The following is a 22970-nucleotide window of genomic DNA, read 5'->3' as shown; positions in this document are numbered from 1 at the left end:
GTTGGCGCTGCCGCCATGGTCAACACCTGAGTGACTGCAGGTGTGTTTTAGCGCCGAACGTGCGCTGGGCTGGCTGCATGCCAGGTTGGGGGGCGTGACCAAACAAGGGCATGATGCAGCAGCATTGCAGATACTTTTTAAGTTTAATTGACAGATTACATGCAAAATAAGCAGAAATGTCATCTGAATGTCTGACAGACCACCCACTAACGTTTTCGTCCATTCTCGTCTCGTTAGCGAAAACTCACACATGTTTCGTCATGTTTTAGTCATCAAAGAGACATATTTATTTCGTTACCGTCTGTTATCGTCATGAAAAAAAGGGTCGTCAACGAAAAGATTTCGTCATCGTCATTGTTAACGAAAACAACACTGATGAAGATCAAGTTCATTTCTGGCAATGGCTCCTAACAATTCAAGGAGGTCCTTGCTCTCCGGATTCTTGCATGAAACCATGTAATACCTCCATCCCCGCTGCTCTCTCCATAGCTTGAAATGGCACACTAATCTCTCCAATATGGAATGTTTCTCTTCCCCCCTGATTTAACTACAATTATCTATTGTGTTCTCTACCGCCCATAAGGTTCGATGGGGGAATTCTTGGCGGAATTGGATGCCCTCCTTTGTGACATCTCTGAAACTCATAGCTCTACTTTCTTTGTGACTTTCAGATCCAGAAAGAGGACTCATTTCAATTTCTACTCCAGTGAAACTCCTATTCTCTCCTACGGTCTCCATCCCAACCTACTCACAGAGCACCTCATGTTCACCAGAAACAGCTCCACATCAAACCTCTGAAACCCCCCACTTCATAACTCCGATCACCTTTTTGTATCATGTTCTCTACCCCTTTCCAAAACTGACAGACCTCTCTTCCTCTACACTTACACTTACTTATTTCTGACCTTAACACTTTGGAATGTTGTGCAGTGAGGGTTGGCGTATCGAGTACCAGTAGGATACTTGCTGTTGGATGTCCCCTTGCATAAAATCAAGAGCTAAATGTAATGTAACAATGTTCTTGAGAAAAATAAGGATGTTGCTGCATTTATAGAGGAAGTCCACTTTAAGGGTCAGACTTCTACAGACTTATTATTCTCTTCTTCAACAGTATATTCCGGGTGTCAGATATATGCAGAACATCTATCTGATTGGCTGAAACACCAAACAGATCATTGTAGCATCCCATAAACCCCTCTGTTTCAGCCCTGTTCCCAAAGTGCTGATTCTGTCTTTAGCTATGCAAATGATGCTGCTGGCCACGCCCCTCTGTAAAGAGATTGGTTATACAAACACAATGGTGCTCTAGGAGAAAATCCAGGTGACAAGGTTACCTTGGTTGGTTATTGGCTAATGGTTGCACAACCATACAACATCACAAAGTGTCCAACATTTTTATAGGCTTGGATCAGGACAAAAAGAGAGGGGTCTTTGTTCCTGAACACAGAGTGGACACATATTTATGTATAAATGACATGAAGAAGTGGATTTTGCATAAAAGGTGACAAATATAAAGTGTATAACAGCTGTGAGAGTGAATGAATTCAAGTAAATCTTACTTTTTATTAAGTTCAATACTATCCAATCATTCAGCATGGGTAAGGAACAGGCAATACATGTTTTGACAAAATATATAATAATAATAATAATAACAATAATTTAATAATATTACTACAATATGAGGTAAACAGAATCACAGCAGTACAATTATAAACATTTGAAAAGAAAAGTTCTTCCAAAATAAATGCAATGAGCAGAGTAGAGAGCAGGACACAAAGCTCCTCTACCTCTGATGGCAGACTTTGTATCTTCAAGGATTTAGCTAATTTCACAAACCCTTATGATGATGGTGGGTAAAAAAGAAATTGTGCATGCATGCATGTGTACACAAACCAGATGGTTGCAAACATATTGGTGCTGCAGTTCCCACACAAACCCAATCACAACATGTCCAGCAGGACAGGCTGCTTGCTGTAGCACGTGCAGCACTAACACTGGTGACACTTTTATAAACAGACAAAGCAGCGGCAAACAGTAACGTTGTTAACTCAGAAAACACAAAACGGGCAAACAGAAAATCCCCCATGCACACACACGTTTTTCAGAGTAGTTGCAGTCTTGCATGCAGCCGTGTACAAGTGTCGGACATTATGTTGAGAGAAGCAAGTTTTTAGCTCTTAGCAGTTCTTTCTCATCATATTAATAAGGCAGTTAGGGCAGGGGAGGGGCATGGTTTTTCAAGGTGATTCAAATTCAAAGGAACATCCTCCAGCGCTGTGAAAATGTGCGCCAAGGACAAAACAAATGTAATCAAAACCACAGTGACATGACTCAATGGCTGTTAATAACACAGGAATCACATTCATCTCAAAGCAGTTAAGGCAAACCTGTTATCAAAGAGTTGAGTAAGGGAAAAAACCTCCATGAAAAAAGGAAGAAGTCACATCTTTCATTTGCAAAATAAATGAATAATATACCTGCTAGTTTCAGGGAATTTCAAAAGGAACCACAGCAATGAAGGATCTGTCAACAACCTGTATTCTGTCAACTTTTATTTTCAAGACTATATCAGCCCTTCATCAAGAGAATCTTGGAGGCGTTGTTATTGCATGCTTGTTTGGTCCACACTGCTGCAGAAGACAAACTCCGTGAAGTCTATGCGGCCACACTCATTTGGATGGAAATCCCTCTAATGACAGTATGACTATTGGGAAGCACAGCAATAAATAGGTAATAAATAAAAACTGAGAAAATCATCACAATCATCCACCAAACAGATCCAAAAGGAATGTTGACTCTCCTGCACACACTGTAACAATGTCTCCAGTGTGGGGGTGGGAGTGTGTGTTTGAACATGATGTTGAAACGTACAGGTTAGTGTCAAATGTAATGAGCAAATGATATACCATGGCTTCAGTAGTAATCATAAACACACGCTTATGCATGTGTGTGTCAATGGTGTGTGTTTAAAGTGCATCTGTGTTGTTTAGCTGAGGAGCTCCAGGTATGTAACAGGCACTTTTCCTTTCTGGTTCCCTCTCTCTCCAATCAGCCAGTCAGAGTCCATCCCCGGCACCGTGTACACTGTGATGAGCTGTAACACAAAGCGCATTGTCACTGATAAGACTAATCTTCGAGGTGTATGGCTAGAGGCAAAATAACGGGGGGGGGGGGGGGCATTATCAGAAACATCAACAAGGAGAAAATGTCATTTAAGACAGTAAATGTGGGGGATGGTATAAATGCCATGTGCTTGTCGGGGTGTTATAATTAAGGCTGCACAATTAACCGACATTCATCAAAATCGCAATATGGACCAGACCAATCTCCTAATCACAGTAGGTGTTAAATTCAGTTAAAGGTCCACTATCACGCAAAACACACTTTTTGATGTCTTTTATACATAAATATGTGTCCCGGTGTGTAAGCAGGCTCACAAAGTGTCAGAAAATACAACCCTCTCTATTTTCCTCATTACCCACATCCAGATTTGCTGTGGACTTGACATTATAACCGAAATGTGGGCTGGCTTTACATTGAACTCATGGAAACGTCCCGTCCACCTGACACGTCCCAACTTATCGTCCCCAATATACAGTCTGCGAGATGAATCCCCTCTGCAGCACCTCTGTGTGTCTGTGTATTCAGCAGGATGTCTGCAGGAGGGACTTAGAGTTGTTGTGTATATAATACATATACTGTCTCTGTTCTAGTGGTAAACTCTGAGAAGTGTTTCAGAAATAATGCTGGATGTGGTTTGAACATAATATGGGGTTTAATCACGGCAGCGTTTAGCTGAGTTTCTCCCAGTAGAAAACTCTCTTCAGAGGAGAGATCATGATGCTCCAAAGGGGCGTGGCCAGCAGCAGCTCTAAAGGGGCGTGGCCAGCAGCAGCTCCAAAGGGGCGTGGCCAGCAGCAGCTAGTTCATTTAAAGCTACAGTCACAGAATCAGCACTTCAGGAACAGGGCTGAAATAGAGGGGGATGAGGCATGCTACAATGGGGTTTGTATTTTGAGCCTGTATTCAAGTTTCACCTGCCATGCATGACTACATTGTGTCTTCACAAAAGCTTGGGCATATTATGCAACAGGAGTCAGATCTAAGATATCCTGGCAGACTGAGTGTTCCAGTAACTTGGTACACTGGAGAAACGGCCACTGCACTGTCCCTTCTGCTGCTGTCACACTCCCGACTGTGGGACTTATATAAGGATCATCCCTTATCAGCATTGTGACATTTCTGGCTCGTGCCCATCTTTCAACAGCTGTCATCGGCTGTAGTTGATGATGAAATCTTACCTCGTCCGCCAAAAGGGAGAGCTCGCTGGAGTCAGCAGCATCATAATCATAAAGGACTTTGGCCTTCCGGGTCCCACTAGCTGGGGCCTGAACTTCCTCTATCTTCAGTGTGTCCATCTCCACCGGGCTGCTGGTGCCTTCTGATGCAGAGCCCGCCGGAGCTACAGCGTGAGTGGAGTTCACTGCAAACGCATTGGGAAGCCTGAGGGAGAGCAGGAGGAAAACATACATTTTAAATTAAAAAAAGAACACAATAATAGTACAAACAGTCAACAGCCGAAACAGACAGTATCTAGAGTAGTGCTTCAGTACATCTACACTGGAACAAAACACACTGCAGGACGAAAAGTGATTAGTCATGCTCCATCCTGAGTCAATGCTGATGAGAAAACTGGAGTCATTCACAAATATGACCCTATCGCAAATCACACACAGGAGAATGCTGCGTAGTTTTTGGAAGCTCTGTTGGCTCAGGTTGGATGTTATCATTAGCAGCAGAATGGAGATTTATAACACATCAGTCTGAGATTAGAATCAGAAGAGTTTAATTATCCTTTATGGAAATCGAGTATTGTGATATTTTAGAATGAAATAAAATAAAAGTTTAAGGAAGAGAATAAAAATATTTAAGTGATAATGAGCATTATAAAAAGATTCAATCAAATTAAGATATTCATTTAAACAAGAAGTCCAATAAAAAGGTAAAATAAAACTAGTTAGAATAAAATAGTTATATAAAATATATATCTTTTATGGAATACTTTGTCTACATTTTAACCATCCTTCGGTGATAACCTTTCATTCACTATATTTTATATAGTTGTTGATGAGAGCAGCAAAGGGGCGGCGGAGTGTTGGCCAGATAGGTCTAAAACCCGTTTTGTGTGCAACTCTCTTTTCACTGTCTCCTTTATAATAAACACCACCTTTCTGCTGGTGCTGCAGGTGGGCAGAGACAATTTTATGGAGAATACCAGCCTGTCATTTTGCCACCATGGAAATAAGGACTAGCTCATTGGAAAACCAATTATCCACTATTATTTATATATACAGTCTATGGTCCCAACCTATCGTCCCCCATATACAGTCAGTGAGCTGAATCCCCCCAACTATGTGTCTGTGTATTCAGCAGGATGTCTGCAGGAGGGACTTAGAGTTGTTGTGTATATAATACATATGCTGTCTCTGTTCTAGTGGTAAACTACGGTGGTGTATTGCTATCACACAAAAAAAAAAAATAAGGCTCAGTATCAAGTAATTACGTGAAAGTTTCTTGTTATAACAAGATCTTTTTGAAAATATAATTATCACGTTATAACGTGATAATTTCACGTTATAACGTGAAAATATAATTATCACGTTATAACGTGAAATTATCACGTTATAACGTGATAATTATAATTTCACGTTATAACGTGATAATTATATTTTCACGTTATAACGTGAAAATATCATGTTATTTCAAGATAATGACATGGACGAAACAGCGTTCGCTTCAAAGAAATAGCCTATAAAGGAAGTAAAACGGCCCGACGCGCAACCGAATTGCCCGAGATGGATGTTTCTGATAATATATGCTTTTATTTCCTACTTGGCCTGAGACACTGGGAGATATTGGCATTTCTTAGGATGGACGGAATTATAATAAGCATGCCAACGCTAAGGAGGCGACTGAAGTTCTTGGGGTTGTTCAGGAGGAAAGCCCAGTCAGACTTGGTGGATTTCTTATCTCAGAATAACGTGATAGTTGCATATCTTGTAAAAACGTGAAAATATCATATCTTGAAATAACGTGATAATTTCACGTTATAACGTGATATGATATTTTCACGTTATAACGTGAAAATATAATTATCATGAAATAACGTGATAATTTCATGTAATAACATGATACTTATCTTGTTTAAACGTGAAAAAGATCTTGTTATAACAAGAAACTTTCACGTAATTACTTGATACTGAGCCTTATTTTTTTTTTTAGTGTGATAGCAATACACCACCGTAGTAAACTCTGAGAAGTGTTTCAGAAATAATGCTGGATGTGGTTTGAACATAATATGGGGTTTAATCACGGCAGCGTTTAGCTGAGTTTCTCCAGGTAGAAAACTCTCTTCAGAGGAGAGATCATGACGCTCCAAAGGGGCGTGGCCAGCAGCAGCTCCAAAGGGGCGTGGCCAGCAGCAGCTCCAAAGGGGCGTGGCCAGCAGCAGCTAGTTCATTTAAAGCTACAGTCACAGAATCAGCACTTCAGGAACAGGGCTGAAATAGAGGGGGATGAGGCATGCTACAATGGGGGATCTGTTTGGTATTTTGAGCAAAACACTTCACAGAAGTTTTGTATGGATATGGCCCTACAATATATTGTTCAAATATAGCATGATAGGAGACCTTTAAGCAGGAAATGATCCTACTGCAATGATTTTCAGTCAGCAGCACTTTTTGTTGAATGTGGATTTGAGAAGCATTGCAGAGCAACTTAAAGCGTGTCAGAACATAAAACACACACAGAGGAAGATCACACAGGACGACGAGCCGTACTCACACGTGCTCATCACAACTGATGGCAGGAGACAATGAGAAGGATTCATCAGGATTTGACCCAACCAAGAATAACAGATTCAGACAGCAGGACATGAGTTGAGGAGTTCTCAGTTCTAAGAAAGATATGGGCTTAAAATCCTGGGCCAATAAAGGCTTGTGTATAGATTGGAGATCTATTCGATAAAAATATTCTTAGGTGTTTTCAAGATTTGCAACAGAAATATGACATTCAGACTAAACACCTATTCAAGTTCCTGGAGATCAGAAGCTTAATTTCCAAGACGCAAAAGTCCTTATCCATGCCTACTCGCACCTCTATGGAGGAAATCATGGTAAACCACCACTCCAAGATAGGCCTCATTTCTTGTGTTATGAAATTATATTGGATGGTTCTTATGGTTCCTCAGAAAATAAAAGATTCTTGTGGAGTGAGGACCTCAATAGTGCCATTTCAGTTGAAGAATCCATAAACACCCATTTAAAATTAATCAAATTTAAGTGGTTGATGAGAACTTATATAACCCCAAACATACTGAATAAATGTGTTAAATGAGGAACTATAGGTACTTTTTTCACTGCCTATGGGTCTGCCTGTATATTTAGACTTTCTGGAAGGAAGTTCCTAACATCCTTTCCTGTTACAGGTGTGAAATTCTCATTATGCCCTAAATTATGCATTCTCAATATTTTTCCTGTAAACTGCAAGTCTGATATAAAGATGACTGTCTGCTGCTTATTAAAAGCAAAACACACCAAAGCCAAGTCCTGGAGATCAGTTACTAAACCGAGTTTGCAGGTCTGGATTTGGGGACCATCAAATTCCCTTGCTTATGAAAAACGTACCTTTCTGCTTAAGGGTAAATATTCCACCTTTGACAGAATTTGGAGAAGTTTGTTATCATTTTTTGAAAGTGAGAATGCCACAACAGCCTTTCTATGATTCTGCAATTTCAAGTGATATGCGTATGCTTATTTTTCTTTTGTTCATTTGATTTGAAAAAACATACAGATATATTTTCTTTTTAAATATGTAATGGGACTCGTTGAATTACCTTGCGATAAAACTTTGTAGAAAAAAGCCCTGATGAGAATCAGCTATCTATTTTGCTCCTTACTTGTTTTGTTTTTTTTGTTTTGTTAATGTTATAAGTGAAAACGTTCAATAAAATTAGATTTAAAGAGTTCTCTGTTAGCAACCTGATATTCCATCACACTACAATTTGACTGCTTATTTTCACAGTAAACAAATAAATGATTGACCCAGTGAATCCCACGACATTTCTCCATTTTGTACCATGTGACTCTCACCTGCTCAGCTCTTTCTGTAGTTCTTTCACATGGAAGTCACACTGCTTGTAGTAGGCTGCCTGGGCCTCCACAAACTCATGCAGGCATCGCAGGTGGTTCACCTGCAGATACACAACAACCAGTGATGTCGGTAACGCGTTACTCGGTAATGCGTTACTTCCAAACCAGTAATCAGACTAAAGTTACTTATCCAAGTCACTGTGCGTTACTATTTTTGTCATTCTCCTTAGTAAAGATATATGTTTGCTTTCTTCTTGCGTCTTCGGAGGTGACATCTATGAGACAATTAAGCCACGTTTTCAGCACGAGGACACCTCACGTGTAATACCACGCAGAGACACAAACGTAAACAACAATGGAGGGAGGAGAGAGATGCGCATTTTTTAGCTGGAAATACAGTCGCTATTTTGAGTTTGAGTCAGCTACAGATGACAATATTAAGGTTCATTGTACTCTGTGCTGGAGACAAAGTGCTGTCTAGCTTCAAAAACACTACGTCAAATCTGAAGAAACATTTGGAGTCGCAGCACTGCACAGTCAAACTTACAGAGCAGGTCCCACCAGGTGGAGCGAAGCAGAGAGCTGCGACTAAAGCAGGAGGTCCCCCACCACCCAAACAACCAAAGCTGGACCTTGGTGCAAAACCAGTAAGTGTGGGAGAGATGAAGAAATTGGTCGGGCAGTATGATGGAGTCATTTTTATGTTGAGGCGGCGGGGGGTGTTGTCGGCAGCTGCTGAGAGTAACTTATAAAGTAACTTGTAATCTAACTTAGTTACTTTTAAGATCAAGTAATCAGTAAAGTAACTAAGTTACTTTTTAAAGGAGTAATCAGATTACTTTTTCAAGGTAACTGTGGCAACACTGACAACAACACGTCTCTTATTCATTGTTATTCATAATAAACAGCGGCCCAGGCTTTAACTGAAATAATACTACTCAACACAATTCACTGTGAAGTGTATTTTACAGTTTGACATTTTAAAAACCCAATTTAAAAAAAAATGTGAAAAAGACCAAGTAGCAACATTTTAAATAAAACTTCAGCGCTCTGAATGATGTGATACTTCAACGACCCACAGGAAACAATTCCAGCAACCTGGATTGTGTGTTTGTTTGTGTGTGTGTGTGTGTGTGTGTGTGTGTGTGTGTGTGTGGTGTGTGTGTGTGTGTGTGTGTGTGTGTGAGACCTACATGTGTACTGCTGATGCCCTCCAGGAGCAGCCGTGTGACCTCTGCTTGCCGATCAAACTCAGTTTGGGCCACTCTGAGCTCATGCTCAGCCTGAGACAGAAGGGAAAACATCAGTGACATTTCTTTCTTTATTTCTCTTGAAATACTTTCCACATCTCAAGTCCTGATTCTTTGGAGTGATGCGTAACTAATACTAATAAGATAATGAATAAAAAAAAGGCTGACTTCAATAATAACCTGATAGGCCTGGTGATTTATACGTGAGGAAGTCTCACATTCAGGCCTCAGTATGCTTTAAAGAAATGAATTCAGGATTGATGCGTCAAATTGTTTTAGACTTTCTCAAGCCCTATTAGAAAGTTTGTGTCTTCTCCCTGACAACAGTTAGTTGTGAATGGCCTGTTATAGCACTTTTCCACTGAAATGAGTTCAATGTTTTACAGTTGGTTGAACTAGCGACCCAGTACTGAACGGTACAGCCTATCCTTTCCTCGCCCCAGCTACTGCTTGAAAATAGTAATTCACTGTCTCACCATTGGCTTTCACTCATGCACATTTCCCCATAAATATATATGTTTTATTCAGTTTTAATTGACAATGTATGGCAACATAGCCAGTAATTAATGTAAACATGGATGCTGTTAGCCTAGCCACAATGATAGCAGGTGGTCATTCAAAGTATGGTATACAGTATAGATATGTTAACATATAGTTTGTCACGTGTGTGTTTGGTTAAGGACTTATAAAAATGTGTGTGGTTGCATTCTAGGCATTTTTCAATTTGAAAGATGCAGCTTATATTATATGACACATTTTTGATCAGGGCACAAGCTGTGGTTGCTCATCTAAATGCCTCAGCCTCTTCTTCCTGGAGCTGGCATGGCAGAATGTTGGTGCCGCTGTTGAAATGTTTTTTTGGGGCCTTGGTGCAAAAGAGAAATCAGTGGGCAGTTGTGTTTTGACATATGTTGGTCTGAATCATGGAGAGTTCACTTTCACAACATTCATGTACTTACTTTTTCCAGTTCCTCACCCCAGAGCTGAGGCCAAAGCATTCAAAAAAAGAAGAGAAAACATAAGTCATACCAAGGATATTTGTATAGTTCCTGGATGCCTCTCTGATTAGTGGTAGGTCTGATAGTTAAAGCTGCAGTAGATGAAAACAAACCTTTTGGGTTAAGGATGTATTTCACCTGATATTTTCACTGAAATATCATGTTGTCACTACTTTACTCATCTGGACACTAATTTGTTTCAACAAGGCAAAGATTTATTTGATTATTAAGTTATTCAATGCTCCAACCAGCTCCTGCTCTCTTTGTTTTGTTTGCATCTGGTAACCTTTTAGCTGGGGCTGAGACAATTTAGGAATCCCTCACACTGTGTGAACAGTGAGTCAGAGGGAATGCTATGGTAACTCACACTTAATCATAACATTTACAGCTCCATGTTCCTCAAGAGGCTGAGAAACCAGTGCGAGCGTAGCGTAGCGTATCTTGGCTATTGTCATCCAGATGAGAGAAATATAAGGGGGAACCAGAAACCGATCAACAGAAGGAGACAGTGAAGACTTCGAGGAATTGGAGGGTGAAGAATAACAAATACCAGGAACAGCCGCTGCAGTGAGGTTTCACCAGTGTTTACTGACTACGTGTTGTGTGTAGCTTTAGATTAGAGCTTCACGAATATACCTGGAGGTGCGTATATAAACCAAAATATAACCTGAAAAGTCTTGCTTAGTTTTGCTTTAACTTTACAGTTTGACCACCTGCGAATGTGATGCACTGCGTGTTATCATTTTTTTGCATATTTTTTTAAAACTAATTTCAAAACAGGTTTGTTTTCGTTTTATGTTTTTATTACATAAAAAATACAAACAGCAGATTAATAGTTTTCAGATTTTCTTTACATCCCCTTAATTTCAGTATAGGCCCGGTTCTTTAATTAAAAAGGTCCCCAATTATGCAAAATGCACTTTTTGATGTCTTTTATACATAAAGTGTCAGAAAATACAGGCATAGATCCCACGTTACACAGAGGTCAGTTCACTCTCTGAAGTTACCACATCCGGAGTATGAACAGTAATAAAGCTAGTGATTCAAAGCCATTTACAATAAGTGACTGCACATTTACAAAACTGAAGGATTTCTGAATGTGCACATTGAACCTTTTACCACAATCACTCCTTACCGCAGATGCACTGGCAGAAAGCACATAGTTTCGGGGTCTGGTCTCCTGAAAGTCTGGAGCTGTCTGCAGAAACAGTAAGGGAGTTTAACATTTATACTACTTTGTTCTCAGTTTATACATGAAACCACATGGTGCTTCCTGCTAAGTATCAAGAAAACAAGCAGGAAGTTTAGGAGAAATAAAACAATGACCTTGCTGAGTTACACTATCAGATGACGGAACACTGAACTGTGAACTGGTCGATCTGCATTAGTAACAGTGGGCGGATTTCAGTTTTTACAGAATATTCATAAAGACAATAATTTAATATGATATTATTTAAATTTAAAACTGTTAAATACAAGTTTTGCAATTTGTTCTTTATTTAGAATGACAAAAGCTGCGGGGGTGGTTTTGCATTCCTGCCAACACTTGACAGGATATTCTTTCATTGGGTGCGCCTGAAATCATAAAAGAAGGCGCAGAGAGATGATGCAACACAACTATGTGTAAACATCTGATCCACTGAAACTAGTGACTAACCCGCCCGGTTCACTGGCCTGACTCAGACATTGCAAATAGGTCTTGTTTATATTTTTAGCCTTGAGCAGAGCATCGTCATGCAGATGCTAACATGCATAAAGGTAGCAAAAGTCTGACTTTGTGAGTCACCAAATGTTTGACTTTGTTATGGTCATTGTGAAAAAAGGAACTGATAATAAAAGTCAGACTTTTCTATTTTTATTTTAAACATTCAAGGAACAAAGTCAAGTGGGGAAGGCAAATTATTAATCAGAAACTTCCTTTCTAGGCATATGGCTTGTTCCTTCCTTAGAAACAAAGCTTACAACTCAAATAGATTTGGTGCAAGGAACCCAAACTCATTGCTCCTGAGCTGACAGTGCTGCACAGCCACCTGCTGGACAAACTATATAGTACATGTATTCTCAGTTGGAACACTTGTGAGGCCCCAGCTTTTTCACCTTTCAAAGTGGGGCTGTATTGGACACTTCTCCACAGTCTCTACCTCTTTGCTCTGTATTGGCTCTATGTGTACCTTCTGTATTTCAATTCTTTATTGACCAGATTTCCACATATTTTTCCGACAGATACCATCATACTTTAGCTGCCATATTTTATTCACAGCAGCAATATAAAGATCATATTTCTATTAACGTTACATTTGGTAAATATTCAAGTTACACATGCATGCCAAACAGAGCACAGTCATAGAGACTATAAGTGAATAACTGTCTTCAATAAGTTTAAAGCTTTCTCTGCAAAGTCCCAACTTGAGGTTGAAGTTGTTTTTTCAGTCCATTGCTTTGCTTTTTTAAATTAATTTGTTTAAACCAATAATTAATAGTTTGTTGTCACCAATAATTGCATGGAACAAATCATTAATTCAGAGCAAGTGAGAAAGGAAAAACAACCCATGTGCATCAAACTGAAAGACCATAAAATCGTATTTAATACTCACTTCCCCATCACACTGCAAAGGTTATGAACACACAGAGTTAGGGTTATAGTTAATGCTTGCAAACACTTCCGGTACATTTTTAACGGGGATGTGACTGCGGGGGAACTCACCGCAGCCTTGGCCTCAGCCGCCTTGGCCTTCTTCAGGCGGGCTTTACAGGAATCAAGGTCCAAGCGAAGATTTTCCAGAAGACGTCGTTCTTTCTGAAATACACACAATGGCCAAGTGAGAAAAACAGTGTCATGCACGAGTAAAGCACCATGCTGACTCCTGGTGCTGAAGTTCAAATCTTACAGGGATAAGGCTTTGGAACTCTTTACCTTCTCTCGGCTGGTTATCTATAAATCCAGATTCAACCTCTGCCAAGGTATTTTTACCAGCTGTTACTGTGTCCAACCATTGTTCGGACCCAAAGAACTTTATTTTGGTCTGTTGGGGACCCAAAACTTTTGCTGACCGGTTCTGTTGTGATTGGTCAACCGCTTAGAGATGTCCCACCACTTAGCCTATCACATACAAAGCATTGGAGCGCTAACCAATAGAAGTACTAGTGTTCCATAATGATATCATTATGTTACGGAAGTAATCAGGGGTCCAATGGATCTATCACCTGAAGAACATATCTAGGATTAAAGGACTAATGTCACAGCAGGATCTAGAAAAACTTGTCCATGCTTTTATCTTCAGTAGACTGGACTACTGTAACGGTGTCTTTACAGGTCTCACTAAGAAATCCATTAGAAAGCTGCAGCTGATTCAGAACGCTGCTGCTCGAGTCCTCACTAACACTCAGAGAGTGGATCACATCACTCCAGTTCTGAAGTCTTTACTCTGGCTTCCTGTCTGTCAGAGATTTCAAAGTTCTGCTGATGGTTTATAAAGCATTGACTGGTTTGGGCCCAAAATATATTTGTGATCTCCTGCTACATTATAAACCATCCAGAACTCTCAGGTCTTCTGGAACGCGTCTGCTTTCTGTCCCAAGAGTCAGAACTAAACAAGGAGAAGCAGCGTTCAGTTATTATGCTCCAAATATCTGGAACAAACTCCCAGAACCCTGCAGGGCCGCTGCTACTCTTACTACTTTCAAATCTAGGCTGAAAATGTTTCTTTTTGCCGCTGATTTTAATTGAACTCCTCATATCTAACTCTCCACTGTACCTTTAACCAATGTATTTTATATATTAGCTTGTTTTATGTTTATTTTATCGTATTTAATGACAGCAATATTTCTTAATGCTCTTAATGTCTTTCTCTTTTGTAACGCACTTTGAATGGCCTTGTGTTGAAAGGTGCTATATAAATAAACTTGCTTTGCCTAGCTGGTTTATAATTAAATCCATGGCCACTGCCCGATTCATGTCAGATGAGTTTAAAAGTTGAAAGACATTTAATTGGGTCTTATCAGAGGGTGAAATATCAACCTCACGGAAATACAGTAAGCATCTACTGTACATAGATTATACCAAAACTGGGAAAGATAAGTTAGACTTCATAAACTTTAATTCAATAAGGATTTCATCTAGACAACAAACTGTTTAGTTTCATATCTGAGAGACCCAAACTACAGCCTTTAAAACGCTAAAGGAAAACCAAATTCCTCAATATACAACCAGCCCCTGCATCACAAAAAGCTGTTGGTTAATAGTTTACTACAGACACTAAATGAAACAATCAGTTCAAAATTAGAAATGTTGATGTGGTGTAATGTGTCATGTTTCAGACTCACGGATATTGTCCTCCAGTCACCTTCAAGAAAGTTCCTGAGCGGGGTGAGAAAGCTGATGGCAGATGTCTGGAGGAACTCCCTCTCTGCAGCTCCTAATCTTCTTTCACATTCCCCCACCTCCATCAAAGTACTCCCTGCAATAACCAATCATCACAAAGTCATTATTTCAAACTTCCTCTCCTCCCAGGCTTTCAGTGTGCCGCTACAGTGTCTATGTGTTGCTCTATTCTAAGCTAATGCCTCGCTATAACCCCTGAGTGCTGCAAATGCTTCGTGTTGACTGATAGACTCAATTAAAAAACTTGCACAGATGAAAAAATAAAGATGATGTGTATGTTTTTTTTATTTTAAATATGGAATCATAAGATCCAAAAGAAAGAAAACATGAGTGCATATGTAATATAAGAACACCTTCTCTTACGTAAGGAAAAGACATACAGACCTCATCAGTCAGGAATTTCATGATCAAAAACAGTACAATTGTCATGATCCTGGTTTCGGGTCTGTCATGTCTGTGTGCTGTGTGTTTTATTCAACAAAAGGTAGGCTGAGGTAAGTTGTAGGGAGGCAGGGAACAGGCTGTCAGATTCCCCATGTATGGCAACGATCCGGCAGAGACTGGCTGTTGCAGCAGGCTTACATACTGGAGTTGGCTTGATTGCTGGGCAGGGGGGCTGATTGTTGATTAGGATCAGGTGAGTGGAAGCTGGATGGAAGACAGGAGGGGGGAAGGGGGAAAACGGACAAAACCCCAAAAACACACCAAGCACTCATCATTCATACTTAAAGCAGAAAAATAAACAAAAAACACATTCAAACTAGGTATACATGAGTCAAGAGTGAGGACCCATGACAGTACCCCCCCCCTAACGGGCGCTTCCGGGCGGCCCACCGGGTTTCTCGGGGGGCCGCTTTGACCCTACTATTGTACGGGAGTTCCATCGCCGGCACCCCGAGAAACCCGGTGGGCAGCCCGGAGGCGCCCGACACGGGGGGGGTACTGTCACTGTTTTGTCTCTTTTCCCCCTTCCCCCCCTCCTTTCTTCCATCCAGCTTCCACTCAGGAGTCGGCCGGAACGCAGCTGGAAACATGGCGGCTAGGGCCGAAACTTGAGTCGGAAGCTTGGCTGCAGGAGGCTTGGCTGCAGGACGCTTGGCTGCAGCTTGAGCCGGAAGCGTCACTGCTGTGACCCGAGGTTTCAGGGTAGGGTGCAGGCTTTCTGGGGAAGTGACAAATGTCCTCAAATACTCCGGCAGTGAGCTCACGAACCATGGCCTTTCTGCCACTTCCCGGCATGCACGAAGGAGAGCTGCATCTTGAGCCTCTTTAGACAATGCTTTCCTTTCCCTGTATCCCCTGGTTAGTGTTGGTGTGGTTATTTTTGGTTGAACGTACAGCTTTAATTTAAATAAAGCTCGCCTTTTGTTTGGACCCATACCTGCCTCCCGTTTGTTTTACTGCACTTGGGTCCTGTTTCCCCAAACCCTGACAACAATTTAACGCTGGGTTCAAGTTTCCTTTTATCTTTTACCATACCCGTCTTCATCACATCACATTTTTCTAAAAACATCAAGAAGGAGTTAATGAATTGGCTCTGTGTATCATGAAGAGAACATGCTCTTTTGAAATGAAAACCTGAACCATGCTCCAGTGGCTCTTTGCATTCTACACATGAATAATAGAAAGCCTGCAGCCCAGTGGCCACACAGTGACACACAGAGAGAGCACAGCGATTCATCTGTGCTGAGTGAGAGCGTTCTTTAAAGGTTATTCAAATAATAATTAACCAAAGTAATAATCTCACGACTGGTCAACAACAGGGAACGTGTGAGCATTGAGGCAGTCAGCAACTGTCCTCACTGTAGCCGCAACCATTAATCCAGTGAGCCTTCTCATGTTCTAGCCTCTCAAAAGTAAAAGTGTACAAATCACTTGTTGTGTATTCAGTTGGAAAATACCTGGGCAACTGTTCCCTCTAAAAAATATTCCAAAAATATGTGTTAATAGCTAATTTAGGTGAAGCACTTACTCCCTATTTGGTAAATGACACACACTCACTTCCAGGTACAAAGCTTCTTCATCACTTGTAAAATGAGATTAAATACATCTTTAGTGCCACACAGTATCATATCTTGTTAACAGAAGATGAGGTCGCACTTCACATTCAGATGAAGTGATGACACAGACAGTGACGAAATACAAATTCTCTTTTGCTCTAAAACGTTCATAGATCTTATTCTGGATTGATGATAAATATCCTGACTACTGCTGCTGAGTGCAAAATGATCTTTAATTTAGCACAGCACGGATGAAGGCGGATCTATCTGCCTGATACATCTGCCTGATACACAGAGCATGCCTGCAACAGCCAGTGGGGTGAACATGAGAGAGATGGATGAACCGTATACATAGAATACAGTTCTCACTTATTCTATGTTGAGAGCAAATTGAAAAAGTGTAAATACAAAAAAAAGGTCACTCCAAAATCAGATGAGATATAATCTAGATCACCATAATGTGCTCTTTTATTGTGGAGCCTTTTAAACATTCATTTTGAAAACGTTTGCTTTTTTATGAAATTTCTGCTAAGAACTGGTTAGAGAGGACATTTTAATAATTTGTCAATACTCCTAAAAATTTTAACTGTCCCTCATACATTGCATACTTCACTTAAACTAATGGAGATACGGCAGCTTTAAAGAGGCTCAGCCTTTTTTGTTCTAGGGGTTGGGGTTGAATCAGCTGGTCATTTTGGAAGCTTTAGATAGTGCTGAATAAAACTGCAATTTTACTGACAGCTGTTTTTAATACTTATATTTAGTCTAGTGTCATTGGTATAAATTGGGAGGAAAAAATATTAGAAAAACAAAAATAAAGTGCTAAGGAAGAATATCACAAGCTCATAAAATCTAGAAAACATTGGTAAAAAAATAAATCATATGAGAGTGTCCACATTTGACCAAGTAAACTAATGATTTAAATGGGGAATCAATGAAGAAGTAGCATCGTCAAATACAAATAAAAAGTCCCACTTTTCACTTGATTTTAACATGCAATCATTCTCTAGATACTTCTCCACTATAAGTTAGATAGGAAGCTGGCAGACTCAACTGTGGCCGAGACAACTTGGGAGTAGTCGCCAATACAATGTGTACATTTACACCATGGGTTTACATATAGAAGAGACCACTTCACTTGGGTTATCAGTTTCTCTGGTTTTACTATTTATAGATATGTCTTTGAGTTAAACATATATATATATTTTTTTATTGTATTCTATAAACTACTGACAACATTTCTCTGTGTTGGAATCCAATAGAAACTTGAATGGCTGCCATACATGTAGAGCTAAAGACTTAAGAAACGTGGATGTGGAGTGGTCTTTCCATTTTTTCCAGAGCTGTATGTTCCACTTAATCTAAATCTGGACTTGATATTTACAGTAAACAGTGGTTTTAGTCTTAATCAAGTTTTGCCCCTTGAGACATTTTTATATCGGATGCATACTTACCATACGGAGTTCCAGGACCAAACTCCTTTGCTGCATCCTGCATGTAATGGCCAAGCAGCTCGGCATTGGTATTTCTGGAGGGGGCCTTCCTGTCCAACTTCTCATAGAGAAACTCTTCAATCCTGGCACCTACACAGAGAGCCAAGAAGAGCTTTCAGTTGTGGCCCAGCCAGAAAAAAACAAGTGTTTGGAGTGATTAGTTTTTTTACGCCTTCCACTGATCATTTTGTATATATGTATATATATATATATATATATATATATATATATATATATATGTCCAAAGAGAACAAACCTAAGGATAGTTTACTAATACTCAGTGGTTGGTATTGGTATATTGCGCTCACTTAATTATGATATCATTTTAGCTTCTTGTAGCTCATACTTATTTGTGGTTTATTTTTCACACATTTATTGTTGATTTCAAGCCAATAATATGAACCCCCATAGAGAGCTCAAAAACTGATAAACATGAAAAATATCAACAGGGGTATTTGGTGAACATAACACCGTAGAACACCTAGTTATTGTGATCAGGGTCAATGAAAAATCAGAAGTAATAAGGGTCATTTTTTATCTTTTGTTAATTAGGTGTGCTTGCTGGATGTAAAATTAGCTACCATCAAAATGAATATGTAAGCATGTGAACTGTGCTTAGCCTGTGTACTCTTAAATTCCTAATATATCGCGATCAAAGATGTACCAATCTACATGCTTAGTATATTGTAGATATATATTGTTGCTTAAATGAGCTTTAGCCTCACCCTACCAACATATATACACTTCAAGCACGACCAACTGAAAGAAAACAATCAAAGCAGAAAGACAACTGATTCTCTTGCAACATGACTGACCTATGGCAAACATTTCATCAATCTATTCAACTGTATCCATTCAAACTATATATGCTGCAATGAGTGTTTTTGACTGGGGTCCCCAAGGATCCAAATACATTGGTATTTAACAATGACATTAAGTAATTAGGAACAAATTGGTACACAAAGTTATGAAATGATGAGTAAAGCACCATCAATATTTCCCTCAACAAAGATGTATTGCAAGGTTTCAACTATTCTGTCTACTGTCTGCAAAGCAATTATTAACTTAACACTAGAGCCTTACAAATGTTACAGTTAACCTCCAACTCAGCCCCAACAGTGACATGAGTGAGATGTGCATTAGGATTAGGAGGCTCTTAAATCCCTTCAAATGATCATGATCAGAGTTTAGATAACCACTCTTAAGTTAATTTTTGAAGAAGATCCATACGGCTCAGCTCTAAGGGGCCCCTGTCTCCTGTACGGTTGGTTGTTATATATATTATCTGAATGCATTTTGGTCATGTTATGTTCATCAATTACTAATTGCTATGGCTAATAACTCAGAGACATGAAAGGTTTCCACAGCACAGCACTAAAATAGGTAGGCAGAATACTTACCAGTGTGATCGACTGTAGCATGGAGAATCAAAAAGTAACATGTTAGAGTTCCCTATTCTCCAGCATGTCATTCCATATCACTGTACACCTATGCATAATAATATATGTGTGACCTCTTTTAATCAAGGCCTCCTTACAAATAACCTGACACTACCTTCTTGCACGATGTGTTGCAACTATGCTGACTGACATGTTGTAAGAGGTGCCTACTCTGAGAATAATTTAAAGGTTTTTTAAGGCTTGTAATTCTTTAGTGTGTATTGTGCATGTGCATGACAGATTCCTGCTGTCGGTTTACGTTATTCTGCTGATCAGTTATAAGTTATACAGTTATAAGCTGCTGTGCACAGAGAGACGCAATACTGTACCACAAAATGAAGTGAAGAAGATGGTTCGATAACATGGAACTAAAAATTGCTGAACGTTTTGTCAAGCATTGGCCTTGAGATTTTGTGGGAAATATTATTCAACAAGTGTGTCATACCTCAAGGATCCACACTACATTTTGGTAAATAATTTTATATACCTACAGTAATTTTCATTTGTTTACAGGAAAAAATCCACATGGTACCTAAAACTAAAAACTCTACTGACAATGTAAGCTACTTAAAAAGAAAACTTGCCCTGTTCTGCAGGCATACAGCGGCAGCAGGACTCAGATCATCAGCACCTCAGAGCTCATATTAATACACAATATGCTCCACTTGTTGGACAAGAAAGACTAATCTGCCCTCAGGTCTGAAGTTGAAGAACAGGTGTTCAGGGGGATCCATTTATGTGAAATAACTCACTTTTGTTTGTCATCATAAAATGTGCATTGCAGAGTGCATGCAGACTATACGTTATTGTCCATAATAACCTCTTAACAATAATCATCTAACAACAAATTGCAAACTACAGCAGAGTGGTAGTTCTGCTTAGAGACAATATGTAGCCTTCTCTGGAATAGCCCTTAAAGCTCTAATGATAGGACTGCTTTATTGATGGCATACTTGGGTTGGGCTGCAGCAGAACTTCAGTCTGTCTGTAGATTTTCTCAGTCCACAGTTTGGTGCAGTCTGCGCGGGTCATCAGGTTCTCAAAGTGAGCGTCCAACTCCGTCTTCTCTGCCTGGCCCAGCTTCTCCTCTGTGAACTGAGGCACAGCAACACAACCAAACTGAGACACAACTCTTCATATAGTCAAGCTTTCATCAGTTATTATAAAAGCGTAGGGAACTAACGCGATATCATGACGTCATGGAGGGTCCTGTTCACGACTGCTTATTTATTCAGTCACCATCAAACTTGTCTACATTTAGATACAACGTTACATGTTTTACTAAGGTATTTAACTGATTCGTGATAATGTTTTACTAAGATATAACGTTACATTAACAAGCAAATGCCTATCATGGTGGCTAACAGTCTTTGGATAGCCTGTTTTTAATTAAAGTGAAACGTAGGCTTTGACTGTTTGACCAAGCTTAATACTAAGTAATATACTCCTCCTTTGCTAATATGTAGCGTTACGTTAGCTTGTCAGGGAAATTGCCACGGTAGTGTTGCCCTAACAGCAGTCCCTGAGTAGCGTCACTACAGCTGGCTGTCAAAAATGAAAGAAAGCAGCACGAGCCGAACCACCGCCGTGTTACTGTGCAAGAGGGTTACATTACCTGCACAGCCCGCGTGAAAAACACTCCAGCACCGGATGCTATTTTCTTCACGTTGAAATCCATTATGTTGGTATCTGCTAGCTAGTGATCATACACTCGAAGCAGACTACTCGTACTCGACACGGCTGGATGTTGTAGGATACGCAGGCAAACAGCAAAGGTCACGTGACGCCACGGCCCTAGTAGCGTCAAACACTCATCGGTCTGCCAAATACATTTAAAAGCAAAACAGTTGACTCGAGTCGAGTTTCTTTAAAACAATAACGTCATACATCTTATAAATGACAGCAGTAACACCACTTACATTCATTGTATGGTCTTGCCTTTAATGATTGAATTCGCAATACCAACAGTTGGCCAACAGATGCCACTATAAAAGCGACTTCAAATCTTTTAAGTTTTATTTTGAATGTTTTCCCGGAAGCTTGCTGTATTGTCCGACTGTAAATGTGTCTGACTTGCAAAACAGGCTCAAAAGTGACGCACACACTACTACTACTACTACTACTTGCCCTCTCAACTACTTATTTAATGTGTACACATATGACGATAGAACTACAACATTGTTACTGGATATTGGCTCTGGCAGGGTACATCCAAGATTATAAACATCCCATTAAATGTATCAAAAGTTCGATGCAGCGGCATTAGCAGGGGCGGTGCTGTTCATTGGACAAGGACGGGCAATTGCCTGGGGCCTCGTCGTCGCGTTATTCGTATTTCGTTTTTCGCTTTTTTAATTATGTATTTATTTATTGTCATTGCAAACAACCAATAATGTATAATAAAAATTACAACACAATTATTTGGTTTAATGATTGATCCTAAATTTATCCTAAATCAAAGGACTGCAGCTCTGTTTTCTGTCATCATAGCAACTCGTCTGAATGTTCATGGTGGTGGTGGTGTGTGGAGCATAGTCGGATGTGACGTCACTGCCAGTTCCGCCCTCCGAAGTATATGGAACGCGGCATTGGTGTGGAGTGACAGAATGAAAACGGTTTCTAAGTGATAGTGAAAAAAGGAAGAGAAAAAGGGAGGGGGAACAGTTTGTGGAGAAATTGCCTAAGCTAACAAACTTCTTCCACTCGAAGAATTCTTCCACAGAAGAAGAACTCATTATGGATAGTGTTAGCACAACATCTTGTGAGCTGAGTTTAGCTAATGCTAGCAGCAGCAGTGGCACAGATGCACAACCAACTACCTCTACCAACGATGATGAATCATGCGAAACAGTTGTTTGGGAACAAGTCACTAACATTGCCGAAATTGACAACACTGACGCACTTGCTGGTGATGCCACGGTCACCACTCCAGCGGCAGAATCGCTATCGTTGGTGGGTGAAACCGAAAGCAGTAATGTTAACGTCAACCTAAACGTAGTGTCAGCGAAGACCCTGCATTATGGCCAGACAAGTTAACACAGAGAGCGAGTTGAAATAGTTCAAAAAGGCCCAGTGCAAATTAAGAACTTTGATTTTTCACAAAATACAGATAAACCCCCCATAAGATTTACCGAAGAAAACTATGCCACGACGATGAGAAATGGAGAGAAAATCAACAGAAAGTGGCTGGTTTATTCAGTCGGTGCTGATGCAGTCTATTGTTTTGGTTGTCGCATCTTTGGGGAATCAAACGCACCGC

General features: G+C 40.0%; 1 protein-coding gene and 1 long non-coding RNA gene across 5 annotated transcripts; one reads left to right on the top strand and one right to left on the bottom strand.

Annotated features, from left to right (window-relative positions):
* Positions 1-1549: 1549 nt before the first annotated feature.
* LOC134873499 (endophilin-B2-like) lies at positions 1550-21735 on the bottom strand. 4 transcript variants are annotated; one of them, XM_063897154.1, is made up of 13 exons: positions 21631-21734; positions 21327-21530; positions 20665-20806; positions 18234-18362; positions 14722-14855; positions 13103-13195; positions 11534-11596; positions 10360-10383; positions 9344-9433; positions 8151-8251; positions 6844-6858; positions 4302-4503; positions 1550-3094 (listed from the first exon to the last, which is right to left on the bottom strand). In XM_063897154.1, the coding sequence occupies exons 2-13, from the start codon at positions 21387-21389 to the stop codon at positions 2987-2989; spliced, it is 1164 nt and encodes a 387-aa protein (XP_063753224.1). In that variant the 5' UTR covers positions 21390-21530; positions 21631-21734; the 3' UTR covers positions 1550-2986. The 4 variants fall into 4 exon arrangements, with proteins under 4 accessions (XP_063753224.1, XP_063753226.1, XP_063753225.1 ...); XM_063897156.1 differs by lacking the exon at positions 10360-10383 and having other exon boundaries at positions 21631-21735; XM_063897155.1 differs by lacking the exon at positions 6844-6858 and having other exon boundaries at positions 21631-21730.
* LOC134873501 (uncharacterized) lies at positions 10721-15565 on the top strand. The gene is made up of 3 exons (XR_010166962.1): positions 10721-11040; positions 11539-11607; positions 14716-15565. It is a non-coding gene; the product is annotated as an uncharacterized LOC134873501 (long non-coding RNA).
* Positions 21736-22970: the final 1235 nt, after the last annotated feature.

The sequence above is a fragment of the Eleginops maclovinus genome, chromosome 12 (assembly GCF_036324505.1).
Source record: "Eleginops maclovinus isolate JMC-PN-2008 ecotype Puerto Natales chromosome 12, JC_Emac_rtc_rv5, whole genome shotgun sequence".
NCBI lineage: Eukaryota > Metazoa > Chordata > Actinopteri > Perciformes > Eleginopidae > Eleginops > Eleginops maclovinus.
The sequence above is the reverse complement of the archived record's forward strand: the minus strand, read 5'-3'. Positions and strand labels throughout refer to the sequence as shown.